At 43.2% G+C, this 21312-nt stretch overlaps 1 protein-coding gene across 2 annotated transcripts in view; it reads left to right on the top strand.

Annotated features, from left to right (window-relative positions):
* The window catches only part of gabrb2a (gamma-aminobutyric acid type A receptor subunit beta2a), a gene marked incomplete at both ends in the record, with an annotated part of 104410 nt that extends 97960 nt beyond the window's left edge, over positions 1–6450 (top strand). The window contains 3 exons of one of the 2 annotated variants that reach the window (XM_084331217.1): positions 1850–2097; positions 3529–3669; positions 6088–6450. In XM_084331217.1, the coding sequence (XP_084187343.1) occupies positions 1850–2097; positions 3529–3669; positions 6088–6450 (752 nt within the window). The remainder of the gene's footprint in view (positions 1–1849; positions 2098–3528; positions 3670–6087) is intronic. The other variant, XM_084331218.1, reaches the window with a different exon arrangement.
* Between the last annotated feature and the right edge of the window lie 14862 nt (positions 6451–21312).

The raw sequence follows: 21312 nt of genomic DNA, 5'->3' as shown, positions 1-21312 counted from the left end.
CGTCACACACACACACACACATAATAAACACACACACACACACATAAACACAAACACACACAAACACACACACACACACACACACATAAACACACACACGCACACACACAAACATACACACATAAACACACACACACACACACACAACACACACACACACACACACACACACACACACACACACACACACACACACACACACACACACACACACACACACACACACATACTGTGTGACATGTGGTGTGTGGAGATCCTTTTTTTTGTCCATGTGGGTTCCCATTTGTTCAGGACTGTCTGTGTCTGTGTACTAAACCACTTCTGCATTAGCCTTATTGTGAACTGACGATGATCAGAGAACAAGTCCCCATTCATACCCTTTCAAGTAGTAACACCTGATGCCTGATTGTGTTCTGATGTGCGGTCACATTGAAATGACGGCACATTTAAAGGGAACACGGGATGTGTCTTTTCAACAGTTTTATATGACTTCCTTGTTCTGTGAAACATGCTTTTTCTTTTTAAAGTATTCTTTCAAAAGAAAAACAAATTATAATAATTTGCAAAGAAACCAGTCTAAATCTATTATAGAATTATAGAATTCCAGCTTTCTTACCAATTGCAAATGAAGTCTTTCCTTCCCTGCCTGGCTACCCCACACCCAAAAGTAAAAAGAAAAAAGGTTTACAAACCGAGCAGCACGGTAGATTAGGTAGGCAGTGTTCCTGGCTCCAAAAAGCATAGCTAATTGATTAAAGTAATCAAGTAAAGAACAGCTTGTTTAAGCTTGTTAATCAGAAGGCTTCAAACCCTGGCCGAGGCCGGCAGTATCTACCGTATGGCATGTCCTCCCCAGCACCACCCGAATAACATTTCAGACTGCCAGATCCACCCAGACGAGAGACAAGACTAGACAAAACCCATTTCCCATAATATGTCCCCTTTATAAAAAAAAAAATAACTGGGTGTCCTGTTGGCTTAGGTCACTGGGACATTTTGTGGCGTGTTATCCTGTCAACAAAAAAAGCAGAAAATAGTTGCTGAAGTTCATATTACACAGACAAGTTTGATGTGCGACATGAATGGGATGGTAACCATAGGATGGTAAATGTGTTTTACATCCAAATACAGTTTTCAGGCCTCGTCCACGTGCACGCAGGTATCTTCGTCCTTTGCTGCAGGGAGCTCTCCGTCTTTCTGATTGCAGAGAAAATACTCGTATCTTTCAAAAATATCCATATATACAGTACATGTGGACGGCGCCATGATGTGAGCGTTCGTTTTCCATAAGCTCCGGTTTCACCCGTCCACATGAATAACACTGTGTATACATTATTTTTTTAATTTTTTTATGGACTTCCTGAAAATCTGACCCAGTTTCACACAGTTTGCGTGTGGGATGGAAAAGGCCAAAACCGCATGAACCCTTTCACTGCCACACTACAAAATGGTTAACCCTTTCACTGCCACACGACAATGGGTTAACCCTTTCACTACCACACTACCGAAGGTTAACCCTTTCACCACCACAGCTGGTTAACCGTCTGTAGTGTTTTGATTGCTTGATTGAAAACTTTATTAACAGATTGCAGAATGGGTACAATACAACAATACAAACAACTGCTAAGAGGATGAAGACCAGAAAAAGTCTTTCGTCTTGTTTACATAAGGGTCCGCCATTTTCAATTCATCAAGAAGTATGGTAGTGAAAGGTTTAACCTTCTGTAGTGTGGTAGTGAAAGGATTAACCTTCTGTAGTGTGGTAGTGAAATGGTTAAAAAAGAAGCTACAGTTTCAAAGATACCCGCGTTGAACGCCGCCTCACTTGTCGCTCCGCTCCGTCCCGCAGGGATCACCACGGTGCTGACCATGACCACCATCAACACCCACCTGCGGGAGACGCTGCCCAAGATCCCCTACGTCAAGGCCATCGACATGTACCTCATGGGCTGCTTCGTCTTCGTCTTCCTCGCCCTGCTGGAGTACGCCTTCGTCAACTACATCTTCTTCGGACGCGGGCCCCAGAGGCAGAAGAGGGCGGCGGAGAAGGCGGCCACCGCCAACAACGAGAAGCTGATGAGACCCGACGCCAACAAGGTACGCAGTCGCAGGGGGGGGGGGGGGGGGGCGGGCGGGGGCGGTGGACACCTTTCTCCGGAAGGGATGTGTTTAACGTGTGTTATGTTTGTTATTGCGGAGCGATGACCTCTCCTCTCTCACTCAGGGTCAATGAGACGCTGTGGTCAATAACCGTATTCACGCGCCAGCCGTTTTGCTCTTATGGTGTGCTCAGGTTGGGATTCCTTTCCACCTAAGGTGGGGACACTGTTGTATATACTATATATATATATATATATATATATATATATATATATATATATATATATATATATATATATATATATATATATATATATATATATATATATATATATATATATATATATATATATATATATATATATATATATATATATAAAGCTAAAAGAAGAAAACCTCCAAAAGAAGGGACCGCACACTCCTCAGGACTGATTTAGCTAAACGCGTTGTGCACCACACACATAAAAAGCTAAATCAGTCCTGATGAGTGTGCGGTCCCTTCTTTTGGAGGTTTTCTTCTTTTAGCTTTATACATATCTCTTGCGCTGACCTGCACCTCCAGTCGGTGTCCAACAAGATGTGCACGAGTCTTATTTAGTTTATATATATTATATATATATATATATATAGTTATTCTTACCATACATATATATCTATCCGTCTATCTGTACATACTTGCACATAATCCTTTTAGATACTATATCTATATCTGTACATGTCCCTTACCTACTCTTACTAGTCACACTGCTGGCCAGTATGACTTAAGTTACTACCATACTGTCTTTATACCTGTACTACAACTCTGTACATACATCTTATTACCACTACACCCAGTAGTACTAATTTATATATTTTATACCCCAATCACCTGTACATTGTATATTACCATTGCACTTTACCGTTACATTTGCACTCTGGTTGGATGCCACATTTATTTTCGTTATACTGTACTTGTGTTGTATGATGTATGACAATACATTTTAATCTAATCTAACAGGGTGGAAAGGAATCCCAACCCGAGCACGACGTTATAACAAAATGGCCGCAGTGTGACTAGTGTCAATGCTTTGATGTCCTTTACCAGCGTCCTTTAATCCTACTCTATAGCTCTGTCCATTCTCACTGGTTTAATGTGTATCAACAACAGCTGGATGAAGAGAAATAAAACTATCTTTATTCCAAGAGTGTACAAGAGTGTATGTGGTAGCAACAAATGACTGGATTATACACTATCTCTCTCTATTTCTTTGACTCTTGAAGTGGCAGCAAGGTGTCCTGGATACATCAATGGCTCCTATAAATTGTATTCAGCTGCTAACATTATAGCTGCAACTATAAAACATTAAAAACTATATACACCCTTTCCTTCTGAGTGTGGCAAGCTACGATTTCCCCCAAGTTAACAGTGCTGATTTTGTATGCTTGCAGTGGCTGGTGGGAAATGTAGTTCAGAGAGATGATGCCTTGTATGCCAGAATGAAACAGAGGGAAATTGACGCATATGACTCGATGTGGGATCCCATCTTTGTGGACGATGCCGCATTAGGACTAGGCGAGCAAAGAAATAAGGTACTGGGGGTTTTGAAACTCAAAAACTAACACATGTCATAAAATCTGAATCAATTACAGATCAGAAGAAAATGCTGTAGTTTTTGTGCATTTCTTTTGATTTCCGTAGATTATTTTAAGGCAACTTTGATCATCACTCCCACCATTGTGTTTTCCTCCCCCTCTCTCTTGGTTTGCTCTCCATGCATTCTCCCGACAAGCACGGCGTGGCCGTTTTCTTATTTCAGCGGGTCCTTAATCTAGTTATTGAACTCATAAGCTAATATTGGTGTGAGACAGACTGAATAACTCCCAAAATAATACAGTAAAGAGCCTAGAGTTGCCTAGAGCACCACCCAGAGGGAGGCACCAAAGACTGTGCCCAGCAAAAAAATTATATATTATTATTATTTTGTATGTATATATATTTTTTTTTTGCTGGGCATAGTCTTTGGTGCCGCCCCCTGGGTGGCGCTCTAGGCAACTCTAGGCTCTTTACTGTATTCTTATGGGAGTTATCCAGTCTGTCTGAACTTTTATTTTTTTGGTAAAATCTTTTTTTATATTAACACTTTGGCTGCCATGGGTTAAATTCATTATCAACCGTAGGTTGCCGGCTCTATTTGTCTATAGAGAAAGTCCCCTTCTTTGCAGGGCTATAACTTTTTAAATTCTATTGCTACATTGCCATTATTAGGGCCCATTCAAAGTCCTATATGTATTGTTCATTGTGTAGCAACGTTAAACTTTTTCATTCACATATTCATAGTAAAGTATGGTCTAATGTATAAGTATGTTTTCATCCCTTTCTGCAGCTTTCTCCAGAACGTGATCTATAGCCCCAAATACATTATATTGATGATGCAATACAGTTTTATGGCAATCAGCGCGATATAAAAAATTCCAACTAGACGTACTTCTAGAAGTTACTACACGTCATCTGATGTTGACCGGATGGGCTAGGGGGCGTTTATAATTCCGTGGGCAGCGTTATACCAATCATCTAATGTGGGTCAAATGTTGATAATAGCAGTTAGTATCGAAGACGGTAATTTTACACGCTAAAACTCACCCCAGTCTCCGCGCGCTGTTGGGCGATCATCGTAGAGTAGAAATGTTACCATTATGGGATGTCGATTTACCCGGTCCATCTCCAGCTTGTATAATGGTATATACGTCCAAATCATGTTGTTTATCGAGTTATTGGCAATCGATCGCTATGTAGTGTGTCGAGATCGAGCCTCGGGACCTATAGCGAGTGCCCGGAAGTAATACGGCCGACCAGCACAACCTCTACGGCACTTCCTGTTAAGCGATTGTGCCGATCGGCCACCAGATGGTGCTCCTGAACCGCCAGAGAGCTCAGTGGGTCCTCCTGGTGGATCTCAGGCCAGCGGAGGGGAAATATGAATCCGATCCCAGATTTTTGAAATATTGATATTAAAGACGCTGTAAAGCGTCTTCGGCAACTTGAGCATGGCCGGGAATGACGTGTTTAGGCGTTTTCCGGCAGCCAAAGTGTTAATAATATACTGTATGTATATTTTATTAATCTTTTTTTTATTTTATTTTGCTTGGCAGAGTTTTTTGCGCCCCCTTCTGTATCTGCAACCTATATTTTGACATAAAAAAAATATAACATAAGGGGAAAATGTCAAAAGTTTTAATAAAGGTGTAGTACTTTACTGTAGAACTGTTAAGGGGCGAAGCTTGCCTAGGGCACCAAACGTGCTAGGTCCGGACAGATATGACCACTCGCAGCTCGAGGAGTAGTTCCAACTGAGCGGTCTTGCTTCAGAGTGAGTTAACAGGATAGTATTTTAGGCTTGTTTTGCTTCCCCTCACGGCAGACAAATGTCGACACGAATTCACTCCACATCTTTCCCCTGAACTGTCCTGAACTGTCCTCCAACCTCTCCTCCATCTTTGCAAAGCCCTTTCACTTTCTCTCAACCTTATCCTTGCACATCTTTTGTTCCTTTTTGCTTTATCTTTATTTACTTTGTCTTGTGAGTAGACAGAATTTTAACCGCACTTTTTGTTGAAAATCTTCAGACGACAAGTGAAGATTTTCTCCTTGATAGTTTGTGAAGCGCTTTGTATCCAAACAGGGCCGTGATTTCTTAGTTTTATGAAACTGTTTGTATAATCGCTATATGTAAAATGGACAGATTATCCATACTATAATGATACTGTTGGTGCTTTATATTTGCTATTGAATGTACACTGTAAGTACCAGACTTTTGAGAGATCTGCACCCACGTTAGCATTACTCTATTGTTTGCACGCGTTGAATAAGTTACTCTTAATGGGTTGATTCTAGTCACACCTCATTAGCGGATGAAGACAGACTCCTTTTTGACGGTAGAGACCTTTGACGATATCCCTCTCCTCACGGCCCCACCTCTCTTTTGCTCCCCCCCCCCCCCCCCCACACAGATGACCCCCGACGACAACATCCTGTTCAGTACCCTGGAGATGAAGAACGAGATGGGCGGCGGGGGCGCCGGGGACCTGTCCAGGGGCCTGGGCGCCCCCGGCGACCCGCGGAACACCATGCTGGCCTACGACAGCTCCACGCTGCAGTACCGCCGGGCCGCCATGGCCCGCCAGAACTATGGCCACAGCGCCCTGGAGCGCCACGCCCAGAAGAAGTCCCGCCTACGGAGGCGAGCCTCCCAGCTCAAGGTGAACATCCCGGAACTGTCCGACGTGAACTCTATCGACAAGTGGTCCAGGATGATATTCCCCACCGTCTTCTCCTTCTTCAACGTGGTCTACTGGCTCTACTATGTCCATTAAGCCGCCGCCGGTGCCGCTGCTGGCAGGAGGCCATCTTGCAAAGCGTGGCACAACGGAAGGAGGGAGAGGCGGGAGGGGGTGGGGCGGGGCGGGGGGGTTGTGAAAATGGGAGAGAGCGAGAGAGAGATGGTGACGTGATGTGAGAGGAGGGGTGTGGGAGAAACGGTCCACCTACTTTTTTGCCGATTCGTTTTTTGAGGAAGTGCAAAGAGAAAGGAAGGACTCTTGGGGAGGAGCGCAGCGGCGTCACAACATTTCGGTCGGCGTTGACTCTTTCTGACCGGGGAACGCCTCACTGACTGACTGACACTTCAAAAGAGGAGCAGCGAGGTTTTAAAAAGACAGACAATGGTGCCTGTTCCAGAATTTCAATATATCACTAATATTTGTCATTCGTAGCTTACTCTCTGTGGATCAAATATTTATGCTTGTGTTTGCATATACTTTAAGGATTTGTTTTGTTTAGTATATCTATATTTACTTGGTAGCCGAGCCGTCTGCATCCAGGAAAAGCTTTATAGATGATTTTAAAGGAGTCATCCTTGATAGACTATTTTCCTATAGTTACTGTATATCAAAAACATCCTTTAAAAAAAAAAGGGAAAAAAGAAGCATGCTTATGTTTGATTTCATTTGCATCGCAATCATAATGATGGAGCACAAAGCATTTTAGTTTTACTAGTTGAGGTTATTCTGTTTTAGCAACAGTGTACTAGTTGCCACCCTGCAGCTCCCTTGTACTCATAGCTTATAGGCTTATCTTTGGCCACCTGGGTGGGTACTGGTTATCTCCAGTCTGTGACAAGCAGGTGGTCAGTAGAGACATTCCTGTGGGTCTTCTTCAGTGGTGCTGATGACAGACGAATAGAGCAAGCTTTCCTTTTTTTTTATTATTATTATTTTTTTTTTTATAATTTTTTATTATAATTTTTGGGGGGGGGGGGGGGGGGCGGTCTGACCTCATACAGAGGTCCTAGTTTGGTTGCTGAAGGTCCCATCACAGTGTGCAGTGGAGCAGCGGGACTACAGAGACACGCTGATGCTTTGGCCAAGTTTATGTTCTGCTTCTATCGTGCTGCTGCCAGTTTCCCGTCCATTTCAACATGCCCTGGTTACAGAAAAAAAGAGTAATAAAAATTAAAAAGAGAGAACATTGACCCTTGACCCCTACCTGCTTTCTGCCGTTGTGTGAGGAGCGTCAAAGGCATAGAATGGCTTTAATGTGAACTAAGTGGGTGTATGACATTGCTGATAGATGTGTTTGAGTTTAAGCCCTTTCATTGCAATGAAAGTTGCTGCATAAATATGATAATCCACAATCATCATTATCAGTAGAATTGAATGATAGGACTACGGTGCGTTTCATTGTGATTAGGTTTTTCTGTTTTGAAAATTGTAGATAAAAGTTAAATCATGTTTGAAGAAAAGGACAAGATCCATTTTTATAAATCAGTACTCATTATACATGTAAATATAATGGATTTACTCTATTTAAACGGGTCTCTATTGTTGTTTTTGCAGTTGACTGACAGGTACAATGTTCCGTCGAGTTAAGAAAAAGAAAAAAAAATGTCATCGAGGGGAAAAAAACAACACGATTCACAATTTTTCTGACCCTGTACTTTTTGGAGTTTTATCTCTTATTTTCTTTTTAACGGACTCTTAAAAGCATCTACTTGCCGAAAGATAAGCACTTCCAGACTCAACAACATCAGTCGCTCTCGGGTCTAACGTCTTCGTTCTCCAGAAATGACTTTACGAGGACCCCCCGCGATCAAGGCATCGGAGTATTTTGTACAAAGTTCCTGTAAATTCCAATTGTAATATTTCATAATAATGACTTGTAAATATCTTGTGTAATGATTGTCAGCAATTATGAAGATGTATCTAAATTCAATTAAAACTCAATTCAACCTTAATCACTTCATTGACAGAATGCGTGAGGGGTTAACGTTTGTGTTGTGTGACTGGCTGTTGTTACAGTCTGTTGTTTTGTATGCTGGTCATTGGCGAAAGCAGGAAGGAAGGGGGTGGGGGGGGGGCTGGAGTACCGGGAGCTCTGCATGTTTATTCATGAGTGCCGAATGTGGTGCTCTTGAGTGATCGACGGATTGAAAGTGTGAGTGAACAACTAGATGCGAGAGAGAGAGCGAGTGGGCGAGCAAGTGAATGGCTGAATGAGAGGGTGAAGCGATGGTTGCAGCTGGGGCCAGTTCTCTGCATAATGGATGGAGAGGCAGAGTGGATGTAGTGGGTCTGAGCTCCCTGGCTGCTGCTCGGCTGCCTGGCCGGGGTGGGCTGCTGCTGCTGCTGCCTGGGACGGGGCTTGGCTCGGCTCAAAGCTAAGCGGAGGCACCCGGGGGACATTAAGGCGAAGACCCGTGTATATTCAGGCATTCTCTGGACTCTGGCTCCAGGCTCCAGGGGACCTGCTGCATGAAAGACGGCAGGAGAAAACCGAGAGAAAGAGAGAGAGAGACAGATCCGCCCATCCGTGTCTCGACTTCACTCTGTATTCTCTCTCCGTCGCCCCAATGGACAAACTGCAACCAGACCACCCTGCTACTTCCAATCCATTCCCCCCTAACCAAACCAAACCACCCTGCTACTTCCAATCCATTCCTCCCCAACCAAACCAAACCACCCTGCTACTTCCAATCCATTCCCCCCTAACCAAACCAAACCACCCTGCTACTTCCAATCCATTCCCCCCTAACCAAACCAAACCACCCTGCTACTTCCAATCCATTCCCCCCTAACCAAACCAAACCACCCTGCTACTTCCAATCCATTCCCCCCTAACCAAACCAAACCACCCTGCTACTTCCAATCCATTCCTCCCCAACCAAACCAAACCAAACCACACAGCTACTTCCAATCCATTCCTCCCCAACCAAACCAAACCAAACCACCCTGCTACTTCCAATCCATTCCTCCCCAACCAAACCAAACTACCAAAGCTACTTCCAATCCATTCCTCCCCAACCAAACAAAACCAAGCGACCCCCTTCCATTCTCTCCTCGACCTGACCAGTGTTGCATAAAAGGATGCTTTTAAATATTTGATGTTGAAAAAAGGCTGAAAAGTTAATGTGCAGAAAGGAGTGTGGTTATTACTATGACTAATGTGCAGTTAATGCTTGACAGTGCACCCACCCCACCCAACTCCCAGCCACCCACCGTGAACCAGTGGGACAAGAATGTAAAGGCCGGAGATCGCATGCAATTGTGAAAGTCAATTTCCCATTGTGATTCATGGAATCTGGGCGGAACGGAACTGGAATCCGAACAGACCGGTATCTTGAAACAGTAGGGAGGTGTTTGGAAAAAGGGGAAAGTTGGAATTGACAGAGCGAGGTCCCTAAGACGCCGTAGAGACACTGGAATAACCCTGAGTGGTCTTTACACTCCTCCAACCTGGCAACGCAGAGGACTGAGCAACGTGTGATTGGATGTCAAGAGCGGACAGGAGGGAAATGGGTCTGTCTCGGCCAATAGGGAGGCAGAGAGAGTGCTCAAGTTGGGGATGATAGCTCTGTCTCGGCCAATAGGGAGGCAGAGAGAGTGCTCAAGTTGGGGATGATAGCTCTGTCTTCTGTTAAGTGGACCACTGGTCTCTTACATAGCAGGGAGTCTAAAAATGTGTGTTTGTGTGTGTGTGTGTGTTTGTGTATGTATGTATGTGTGTGTGTGTGTTTGCGTGCGCGTACGGTGAGTAAGCATGTGCACGATTGTGTCTTAACAGCTCTTTTTCTTCCCAACAATTAGTTTCTGTGAAATACAGTAACAGTGAACACTTTACTACAAAACGACCTGAAAAAGCACTAACGTGTAAAAAAAAAAAAAAAAAAGTGACGCGTTGCCACATTTCCATCTTTCACTGTGCACAGGTCAACTTTACAACTGTACTGTACAGTATAGAGGCTTTTCACACATTCTATACACATGTATAAAATGCCCATTTCTCCTCCATGTCAGGGGAGACAGTGGTTGCTATGTGCAAAACAACTATCACTATACGCTGATGATACTATGAGAAATGCATCAACATGGGGCGGCTGAGTGGCACTCGCCACTAACGCAGGAGATGCTGGGTGCTCGGCGTTGCTACCGGCTTGGCCGGTCTTTCATACTAACACAATTGGCAAGTGTTAGAGGGTGGGAAAGCCGGTGGGTGGGGATTGGACGTTGTGGACAGCGACTCCTACAGGTCGGTTGGGTGACGCCGGAACAGGAAGTAGCGGGGGCAGCGTGAGCCTCCCACGCGTTACTCCTCGCCACTGAGAGTTCGAGCTGCTGCGGTGAAAAGATGCGACAGGCTGCCTCCTCGTGTACCGGAGGGGACACGTGATGCAAGGCTTCTATCCTCACTACAGCCGACCAGTGGGAGGCATAGTCTAGCAACATTCAAGACAGGGGAGGGAAGAATTGGAAATACGAAATTGGGATGGGAGAAAAAGTGGATAAAAAAAAGAGAAATACATTAACACAAACACTATCTTTAATTTTTCAAAATGTTCAGTTGCTATCGCTATCAGCTCTATCTTTAATCTTTCAAAATGTTCAGTTGCTATCGCATGCACTTATCTGCGTTTCACTATGCATATGAGTGCATGCCTACCAACTGTTCGCCTGTTTTTACTGCAACACTACTATCACCGACATCTAAGAAGGGAGATCCCCCCCTGAATGGCCCTTCTAAGGTTTCTCTCCTCCACATTGCCTGTGGTGCATTTTTTTCTTTTGCTAGGTTTTAGTGAGTTTTTCCTTACCTTCGCGTGGGGTCTGTCTGGGAGTGTTGTATTTTATTTTGCATTTATACATTTTGGACTTTATGGTGTTCTTGTTTTGTTCTTGACTTATTGTGATATTGTTTCTTCTTGACTTGTCGGTCCGGCCCATGGGGACATTAACGTGTGTTGTCGGGCCTTACAAATCAATTTGATTTGATTTTATTTGATTTACAAGTTGGTGTTTTACCAACTGGACCTTGAAAAGGAGTCACAGTGAAACAGTACTATCACCCTATTTCCTATGTTTACCTACTCTACCACTGCACAGAACCGAGGCGTTTTCCAGAGTTGTTGGCAAGAATAGAAGTAGGCTACACACAGCCTCCATGCTGTTTCCCGGCCGACAGCAGATGCGCGGAGCCAGAGTGTGCTCTGTATAATAATCACAGCACAATAGACAGATGTTTTGTGCTAAATTGGCCCTTATATTCCTCTTTCTCCCTCTGTTCACAACGGCATTAGTGCGTGGAGATGTAGGAGGAGGGGGGGGGGGGGGGCGGGATGGGGGGTGCAGATGCTTCCTACTTTGTAATGTTTCCATGTCACTGAAGTAATTAGGGATTCACAGACGTTTGCTCCGATTGGTGGGGATGTGTGGAAATGTGTGTGTGTGTGTGTGTGTGTGTGTGTGTGTGTGTGTGTGTGTGTGTGTGTGTGTGTGTGTGTGTGTGTGTGTGTGTGTGTGTGTGTGTGTGTGTGTGTGTGTGTGTGTGTGTGTGTGTGTGTGTGTGTGTGTGTGTGTGTGTGTCATCCAGTCTCACAGCTGATGTGCAGTGTGAGTGCTAGCCCGCCTAGCCACAGGGTTGACTAGCACAGGGTGAGATGGTGAGTGTGTCACACAGACACACATCAGGCACACGTCAGACCTCTCCCCTGTTGGGGCGCTCCAGTAGCACACCACATAGCGCGCTGAGTCGCAAAGCAGTCGCCCCAGGTTCGATTCCCCGACCCGGTGGCCATGTGCCGCATGTCTTCCCCTCTTCTCCTGCGCTGTCGGTCCTGCCTTGACCAAAAAAGCTGAAAATACTATAAATAAAATCGTAAAAAAAAAATACCACTCCCCTGTTACGCATCAGACCACTCCCCTGTTACGCATCAGACCACTCCCCTGTTACACCTCAGACCACTCCCCTGTTACACCTCAGACCACTCCCCTGTTACACATCAGACCACTCCCCTGTTACACGTCAGACCACTCCCCTGTTACACATCAGACCACTCCCCTGTTACACATCAGACCACTCCCCTGTGTTACACGTCAGACCACTCCCCTGTTACACATCAGACCACTCCCCTGTTACACGTCAGACCACTCCCCTGTTACACATCAGACCACTCCCCTGTTACACATCAGACCACTCCCCTGTGTTACACGTCAGACCACTCCCCTGTTACACATCAGACCACTCCCCTGTGTTACACGTCAGACCACTCCCCTGTGTTACACATCAGACCACTCCCCTGTTACACATCAGACCACTCCCCTGTGTTACACGTCAGACCACTCCCCTGTTACACATCAGACCACTCCCCTGTGTTACACGTCAGACCACTCCCCTGTTACACGTCAGACCACTCCCTTGTTACACGTATGTGACGGAAACACACGTGCTGCGCTCGCTGCCCAGGAGATGTGCTCTGTCAGCAGGCATGGAGTCAAAATGTGAGATAAACAGATTCGTTGAGCGTTAGCATAACTACCGTGTACGGGTGAGCGCTGAAAACTTTCAGATGAGGACTTGGACATTAGTGGGGCACAATAAAGTGTACTGTAGTTGTCATTTTCCACTGGAGAGAAAAAAGGCAGATTTTCAAATCAATTAGATTAGATTGAAATCAGGAGTCATTATATAGCACAAGTACAGTACAACCACAGTGCAAATGTATAGCAGTAAAGTGCAACAGCCATATGCAATGTAGAGGTGATTCAGCTGGGTACAAAATATACAAATTAGTACTACTGAGAGTGTAGTGCTAATGAGATGTATGTACGGAGTTGTTGTATAATATGTACAGTGATACAGGTGTAAAGACAGTATGGTAGTAGTCACTGGCCAGCAGCCACCAGAATCTGAGGGGACAGGTGGGCTTTCCTCCGTCTCCTCAGGAAGAAGAGGCGCTGGTGAGCCTTCTTGACCACATCGCCTTCTTGACCACATCGCCTTCTTGACCACATCGCCTTCTTGACCACATCGCCTTCTTGACCACATCACCTTCTTGACCACATCACCCCCATCCTTGCTTCCCTGCTTCCCTTTTCCAGACAAAAGACAAAAGGGGGCCGAGCTTTTGCGGTGACTGCCCCAAGGCTCTGGAACGCCCTGCCCTCCCTTTAACTCTGAAAACCGCTCCCTCAGAGCTCATTTTCAAAAGGCAGCTAAAAACCTACTTCTACAGGCAGGCTTTTTTTGTTGTCTATTCTGGTGTTTTAGCTCATTTTAATGTTTTTTTTCTTCTCTTCATATTTCTTGTATTTTTACTGATGTTTTTAAAATGCTGTGAAGCACTCTGTGCACTCGTGCTGAGAAGGGCGCTATAAAAATAAAGTTTACTTACTTTCTTGCTTACTTACCAGTGCTGAGATGTTGAGGAGAAGAGAGGTCCTCGGAGATGTGGACTCCCAGGAATTTGAAGCTAGAGACACGCTTGACCTCCGTCCCGTTGATATGGACGGGGGCGTGCACGCCAGCTCTAGTCTTCCCGAATCCACGATGAGCTCCATGGTTTTCTCAGTGTTGATCCCCAGGTTGTTGTCGACGCACCACGCCGCCAGGTGCTGGACCTCCTCCCAATAAGCCGACTCATCGTTGTTTTTGATGAGGCCCACCACTGAAAACAACCATGAGGCGGCCTATAGGGAGGAGGTCCGCACCTGGTGGTTAAATAATGTGTTAGCCTTGCTGTGCTGACTGTCTACTGTGCTGACAGTCTACTGTGCTGACTGTCTGATTGATTGATTGATTGATTGAAAATTGTATGAACAGATTGCAGAATGGGTACAATACAGTACGGCTCAATACACACAATTGTTAAGGGGATGCAGACCAGAGAAAGACTTTCGTCTTGTTTACATCAGGGTCCCCCATTTTCAATTCATCATAACATTTATGACATATACGACATACAGATATACAGTACAGTCTACTGTCTGACTATCAAACTATTTCCTTTTCACAGTCACATTTATATCTAGAGAGTAAGATTATTATAGTTAACTAAAACTAAACTAAAAACTAAAACTAGGAGTGGAACATTTTGAGTTAACAGAAAAAAAATAGACTGGAAAGAAACAAAAACAATATGGTGTACTTACAAAACGAACGAATTTTTTTATTAAAATATGCAATAAATGTCTTTATTTTTAGTCTTTGTCAATTTGGTCAAATGTGTCAACACAACTAGCGTGAGGATGCGTTGGTTTATTTACATGACTGAGTCCATTTCCTTCACTAAGTGATGTGTTTGTATCAACCAATACCTATTCTTCTAAACGGGTTCATCCGCCCGCCCTGGAAAAGACAACATATGTCGCCATGAGGAAGTGGAAGGCATCCTACATGCAGACCATCTGTGCCAAGGGCTGCTTTTTCTTCAAGCTCTAAACACACACACATACACACACACACACACACACACACACACACACACACACACACACACACACACACACACACACACACACACATGGATGTGTTTTAGTTTTTTTTTACCTCCATTCATTTTTTTTCTTTTCTTTTTTTAATTTTTTTGGACGAGACAATGCAAAATGAATGAACACTGTGGAGTGTAAAGTTTTTCTGATTTAGCACGAGGCAAATTAACCATCCGTTGTCCCCAAACATAAAAACAAGACTCATAGAAACAGTAAGAAATGTACAAATACATAAAAACCGGACACATAAAAACAGCAAAAAAATTACAAATACGTAACAGCAATACACAGAAATACTAGTGGCTAGAGATATGTCACATGTGTTCACATGACTGGTTGGTCTTCAGCCATTTTTTTTTAAAGAAGCAAGGGTGGGGCTTTCCCTTATGGAAATGGAGAGACTGTTCCATGTTTGACTGCCTTTTATGGACAGGACGTTTTGGCCAAACGTGGTCAGTCTATGTTGGACCATGCAGTCACCTCTGGTGTCTGACCTGGTGCAGAGTCCAGTGTTTCTTTTTTTTTAGATTAATTCCTGTACAGGAGGGGGATTTTTTTTTTTTTTTTTTATATATAATCTCTTTTTATTGATAACATATCAAATTACAACAAGTTGTGACATGAGGGTCAATATTGTGAAATGTGTTCACAAATAGCAACAAGATGTCCATGAATGAACTATTCCCCTTTATTTTCCTTTTCCCCCCTTTGCCGTTCCTTATAAAGTTGACGTGTTATTAATTTGTTTAAAATAAAGCATCCACCCACCCGCCCGACAAGTAACAATAGTACAAACATATACACACATACATACACATAAAAAAGATAAATAAATCATAATAATAATAAAATAAGATAAATAGTACATTCTATTCTAATTGTATGTTTTCCAAATAATAAGTTAAATAAAAAGTTAAATTGACACCCTCAGCGGTAGTAAAACCATCACATTATGCTATTTCTTCAGCCAGCCATGGTCAAGCAATACCAGAAAAGGTAGATGGAGGAAGGGGGCCATGGGATCAGGGGGTTGGAAGGGGGGGAGACTTAAGTCATATGAGTTTTGAAATAAAGTAGGAAGGGCTGCCATATTTGTGTGGCCTCGTGTTGTGAATCTAATTTTCTCATTATGTATAAAAGACATAACATCCCTCATCCAATGCAAATGTGAGGGGGGAGTGGCTACCTTCCGATTGAGTAGAATGAGGCGTCTAGCAATGAACGAAGTGGCATTAGATGGCATTAGATTGCCCAGTAGATATAGCGACGTTCTCCGGTGTTAGGCCAAATAATGCAATGAGGACATGGGTCAACATTCACAGCAAAAATATCAGAGTAGGATTTAAAAATGGACCTCCAGAAAGGGGCCAGTGCTGGACAATGCCAAAACATATGGATAATTGAACCTGGGGCTTGGTGGCACCGGTCACATAATATTATGGGATCCATGCCAGGGTTTATCTTTGCAAGTCTAGTTTTTGACCAATAATTTCATTCTTTATTTAAGCCTCAGAGATGCACTGAGGGGTATCTGCTCATTTACAAATGGTGTTGAGATTAAAACAAACAAACAAAACCAAGTCAATAAAAGTAAAAAGGGACATTTATTTATGTCCACATACAGTATAGTACAGTATAATTACAAATACATATTACAAATACACGCACACACACACACACCTAAACATACACAAAAATGCATGCACATATGCAAACACGTGTGTGCATGCACACCAGGGGCGTCGTTCTGGTATGGCAAGGTATGCCACTCGCCATACCTTGGCAAAAAAAATGTATTACAATTTTTTATGTTGATTTAGAATTCGAATGTCAACATTATAAACGAAGCTTCGAACTATTCGGTACAGCCCTAGCATGTTTTGATATTGTCAATTATCTCACTTTTACTAGGTGACTTTTACTGTGACTAACTGAAATATGCCCCAAAAAAAAGGAAAATGGACATAGGGACGTTTTTTAATCAAAGGGCAGCAGAGACAAGTGATACAGGGACACAGGTTAGGTCTTACAATGGCTTAGTGATTATAACAGTGCAGTTCAGCATTCAGTAACCAATACTTTTTGTGAATGTGTTTTTGATACTACATTCTGTTGAACACACACCTCAAAACCGTACCTAAGGAAAATTGGCTCAATTGCAAGAAAAGTAATAGACAGTTATGATATTACATTCTGCATAATTCGTATGCAAAATATTGTGGTTCCCTGCTTTAGTCTGTTGACACATGTCTATACTAAAAATGCTTGTGTAGTCCTGTGTCATACCTAAATGTCATATAACTGAATTGTATAGAAACAACTCACCAAAAGTGACTATTGCACAACTGATTTGGCCAAAAAATCCACCAAGGGGGGGGGACCCCCCTTAACCCCCCCCCCCTCCCTCCTCGCCATACCTTGCCTTTTACTGAAACGACGCCACTGATGCACACATACATGCACACATACACACCCACACACGCACACACATTTGTGTTTCTGTATAAACAATAAGAGGATAAGGCCAGTATATAAATGTTTTTGTCAACATAACCCACAAAAAAAAAAAAAACTACAATTTATTTCTTCTGCTCTCAATACACTTCCTACTCTCTCCTATACCATTAGGAGCTCGCAACTAGGAAGCCATACAGCCCCATCGTATGTTAAACTTAAAATCATTACATACAGCTTGCAAACACATATTTCCAGTTTTAAATATCACAAGGACTTGCGGTTATTACAACATTTACTTCAAAGGGCGACATGTTCATATAAATCTATGGATTACAGTTGTAAACAGAACAGCGTGGTCCCCAGGCATGTGCAACACATTACACTCAGGTCCAGGTGAAAGAACAAGGCCCATGTTCATTGCAACAATTCATTATGCTGAGCAAAGCAACAGGACAGCTCTGTGACTTAACCATTTTCTGTCAACAATGGAGTTATTTAAGATTAAAAAGATTAAACTGGACTTAGAAGAAGTCGGTAACACTTTATAATAAGACCTTTATAAGGTATTTGTAGATAATTAACTAATCATGAACAAATCATTTATATACATTCGTAAATTATTATTAAATCATTTATAACTATATTTTCTATAACATTTACAAATTAGTTCTACATTATTTATAACTCGTTATCAACATTGTTTGTACTTGATTTGTTCATCATTAAATAATGTTGTTTAATGTGTAGTAATACATTTGTAGATGCTTTGAAAAATGGATATGAAAAAACAAAGTGTATATTTTCATTGTTACCGATGTTTTGTAAGATTTACCCAAAATAAGAATTTATCGAAAAAAATGCTAATTATATCTCTTTTATCGTAAAACCGTGAGGAAATGACTAAACCCAGATTTAACCCTGCCCTTGGAAAGAGGAGCCTTTTCCCTATCCATAGATGTATGATTTGGCCATAATAAGGTCAAGGTCAAGTTCAAGGTCAAATATGAATTTATAATTAAAATCGATCATCATTTATCATTTATTATTTATTAATTTGCTTAGATTTTTTTGTACACTTGATCTCAATAAGGTGGTGAATGAGTTCATGGAAAAGAAATCTCTTTGTTACAATTCTAACATGGTGTTATTCACCGGCACAGATGCAAAAAAATATCATCATTTATATTCTCCTTTTTTTCATTACAATTTACTCAAGCCTAGTAACAGACACAGTATTTCTGACACTCGGAATACATACCCCCAGGTCCCTAGATGTTCCTAGATACCAAGAACATGCAAATTGACCTTGTAGAAGTGGAGAAATTTTCCATTTACTTAGGCATGTACCTTTAGGGCGAAATCTCTGAAAATAGGGACAGCTTAACAGGTTCAGTTGATGATCACATCCAACTCGTCGTACGTGTCCCTCTGAACTCTACGCGACCCCATCGTCACCTGTCACTGTGTTGACATTCCCTGTACACTTGTTGTATTCGGTGGACGAAGTGTTCCCCGGTGACGGTTTGCGACATAAAAATTATTATTCATACACAGTACACAGCTCTAACGTAGACAGGAGGAGACTCACCACGTTCTTATAGAAGAAGTACATGGTCATGCTGGCCAGCCGGGCGTGGCACCAGTGTCCGTGGACCAGCAGCAGCTTCTTCAGGTGTTTGAAACGGGAGATGGCGAAGTCGCTCGCCATGACAGCCTTGAGGAAATAAACACAAGCCTTTATTACTTCATTCAATTCAATCGTTCATTTTATTCACCCATTCACACACAGACGGCGGAGGTGACCGAGCATGCAAGGTGCCAACCTGCTCATCGGGAGCAGTTAGGGGTTAAGCGTCTTGCTCAAGGACACTTCGACACGCTGCGAGGAGGAGGAGCCGGAATCTAACCAGTGAACCTCCCGATTACCATACGACAGTTCTACCTCCTGAGCCACTGTCGCCCTATTCGTTGCCATGTGGTGTGGTGGACAAGGAAACAGTTTAACCTCTCGGGGACAATAAAGGTTTATTTTCTCCTTTTCTCATCTCGTCTAGTGAGTCTGGCATAGCCCTGCAATATGTTAGAGAGGTCTGGCTGAACCTATTATCATTCCACTATAGAGGGAGAAAAGAAAGCAGGAGTTTGTTTGTATTTCTGTATTTCTAAACCAATCACATCATCCTGGACGGCGCTGAGTCCAAGATGCAGCGATGGCAAAGAGTCTGGATATAGGAAGAGGGACGACAGGTGGGAAAATGAACAGGAGGAGATGTCCTCACTGAAGACTCTACACACGTCATTCAAAATGAATGGGAGGCGATGTCCTGAAAACTCAACCCTAAACATGGCAAATCTGCTGCTCAATCAAACAAGCCTCATCTACGTTTACTGGTATAAGCAACGTTACGTCTCACTCCATTCATCTCGTAGCGTCTCGGAAATAGTCGGCCAACGGCACATCCTGTGAGTCAGACTAGACCTCATCTAACCTCTCATCTCATGATTATTTCATTATCTACAAATACCCTATACAGGTCTTATAACTGAGTGTTATTATAAAGTGTTACCAAGAAGTCTTTATTCGTACAACACATTGCAACAGTTATGCAGCGGCACACACATGCAACACATAGGAACACACACATGCAACACATTAGGAACACACACATGCAACACATTAGGAACACACACATGCAACACATATAGGAACACACACATGCAACACATAGGAACACACACATGCAACACATTAGGAACACACACATGCAACACATTAGGAACACACACATGCAACACATAGGAACACACATGCAACACATTAGGAACACACACATGCAACACATTAGGAACACACACATGCAACACATTAGGAACACACACATGCAACACATAGGAACACACACATGCAACACATAGGAACACACACATGCAACACATAGGAACACACACATGCAACACATATAGGAACACACACATGCAACACATATAGGAACACACACATGCAACACATTAGGAACACACACATGCAACACATTAGGAACACACACATGCAACACATTAGGAACACAGACATGCAACACATAGGAACACACACATGCAACACATTAGGAACACACACATGCAACACATTAGGAACACACATGCATTTTCTTTTGGGGGGGTCGCCGATTAGATCACTTCTCTGCACTTGACCCATACCGTCGTCCTTCCCCCCCCAAGGGCAGCCGGGAGCAGACATGGGTTGCAGCCTGGGGAGTGAGGGGACCAATCCAAGTGCTCCTGTCCGTCTTCGTCAGGGATGCGACAGCGTTAGCGATCTGTTCTGCATGATTTCCCATTGGGTTTATCTCTTTTTCTGGAGGGGAAATCCTTGCGAGCACGGGGGGAGAACATGCAAACTCCACACAGCTCCGGGAGATACCCCACCTGGGTAAGCTGGCAACTCTGCAACCTGGTCCCCAAGCCGGAATCAAACCCAGGACCTTCTTGCTGTGAGGTGACAGTGTTAACCACTACACCGCTACACCACCGTGCCGTTATGTGACTGATATGAGCTACATATGGTGGCTAGATGGACCATACATGTAAGTAGGAGAAATGCATTGTAGGTTTTGGTCTTTTTGTAGGCTATGTTGATTAGAATAACAAAACATTTAATTACACTGGCCATATCCTGTCCCCACGTGTATACGTATACAAAGTCCTAGCAATCACTGTATCTAGTATTTCCTAATAACAGCATTTATGCTAAAATCTAAGAGATGTAATGGGTTAATAATCCCTGTACACTATCCATGTACACTATCCCTGTACACTATATCTGTACACTATCTCTGTAAACTATATCTGTACACTATCTCTGTACACTATATCTGTACACTATCTCTGTATGCTATATCTGTACACTATCTCTGTACACTATCTCTATACAGACTATCCTCACTGTCCAGTGTGCGATGC

Source organism: Notolepis coatsorum (assembly GCF_963971535.1).
Source record: "Notolepis coatsorum genome assembly, chromosome: 16".
Lineage (NCBI taxonomy): Eukaryota > Metazoa > Chordata > Actinopteri > Aulopiformes > Paralepididae > Notolepis > Notolepis coatsorum.
This window is presented reverse-complemented; position numbering and strand designations above follow the sequence as displayed.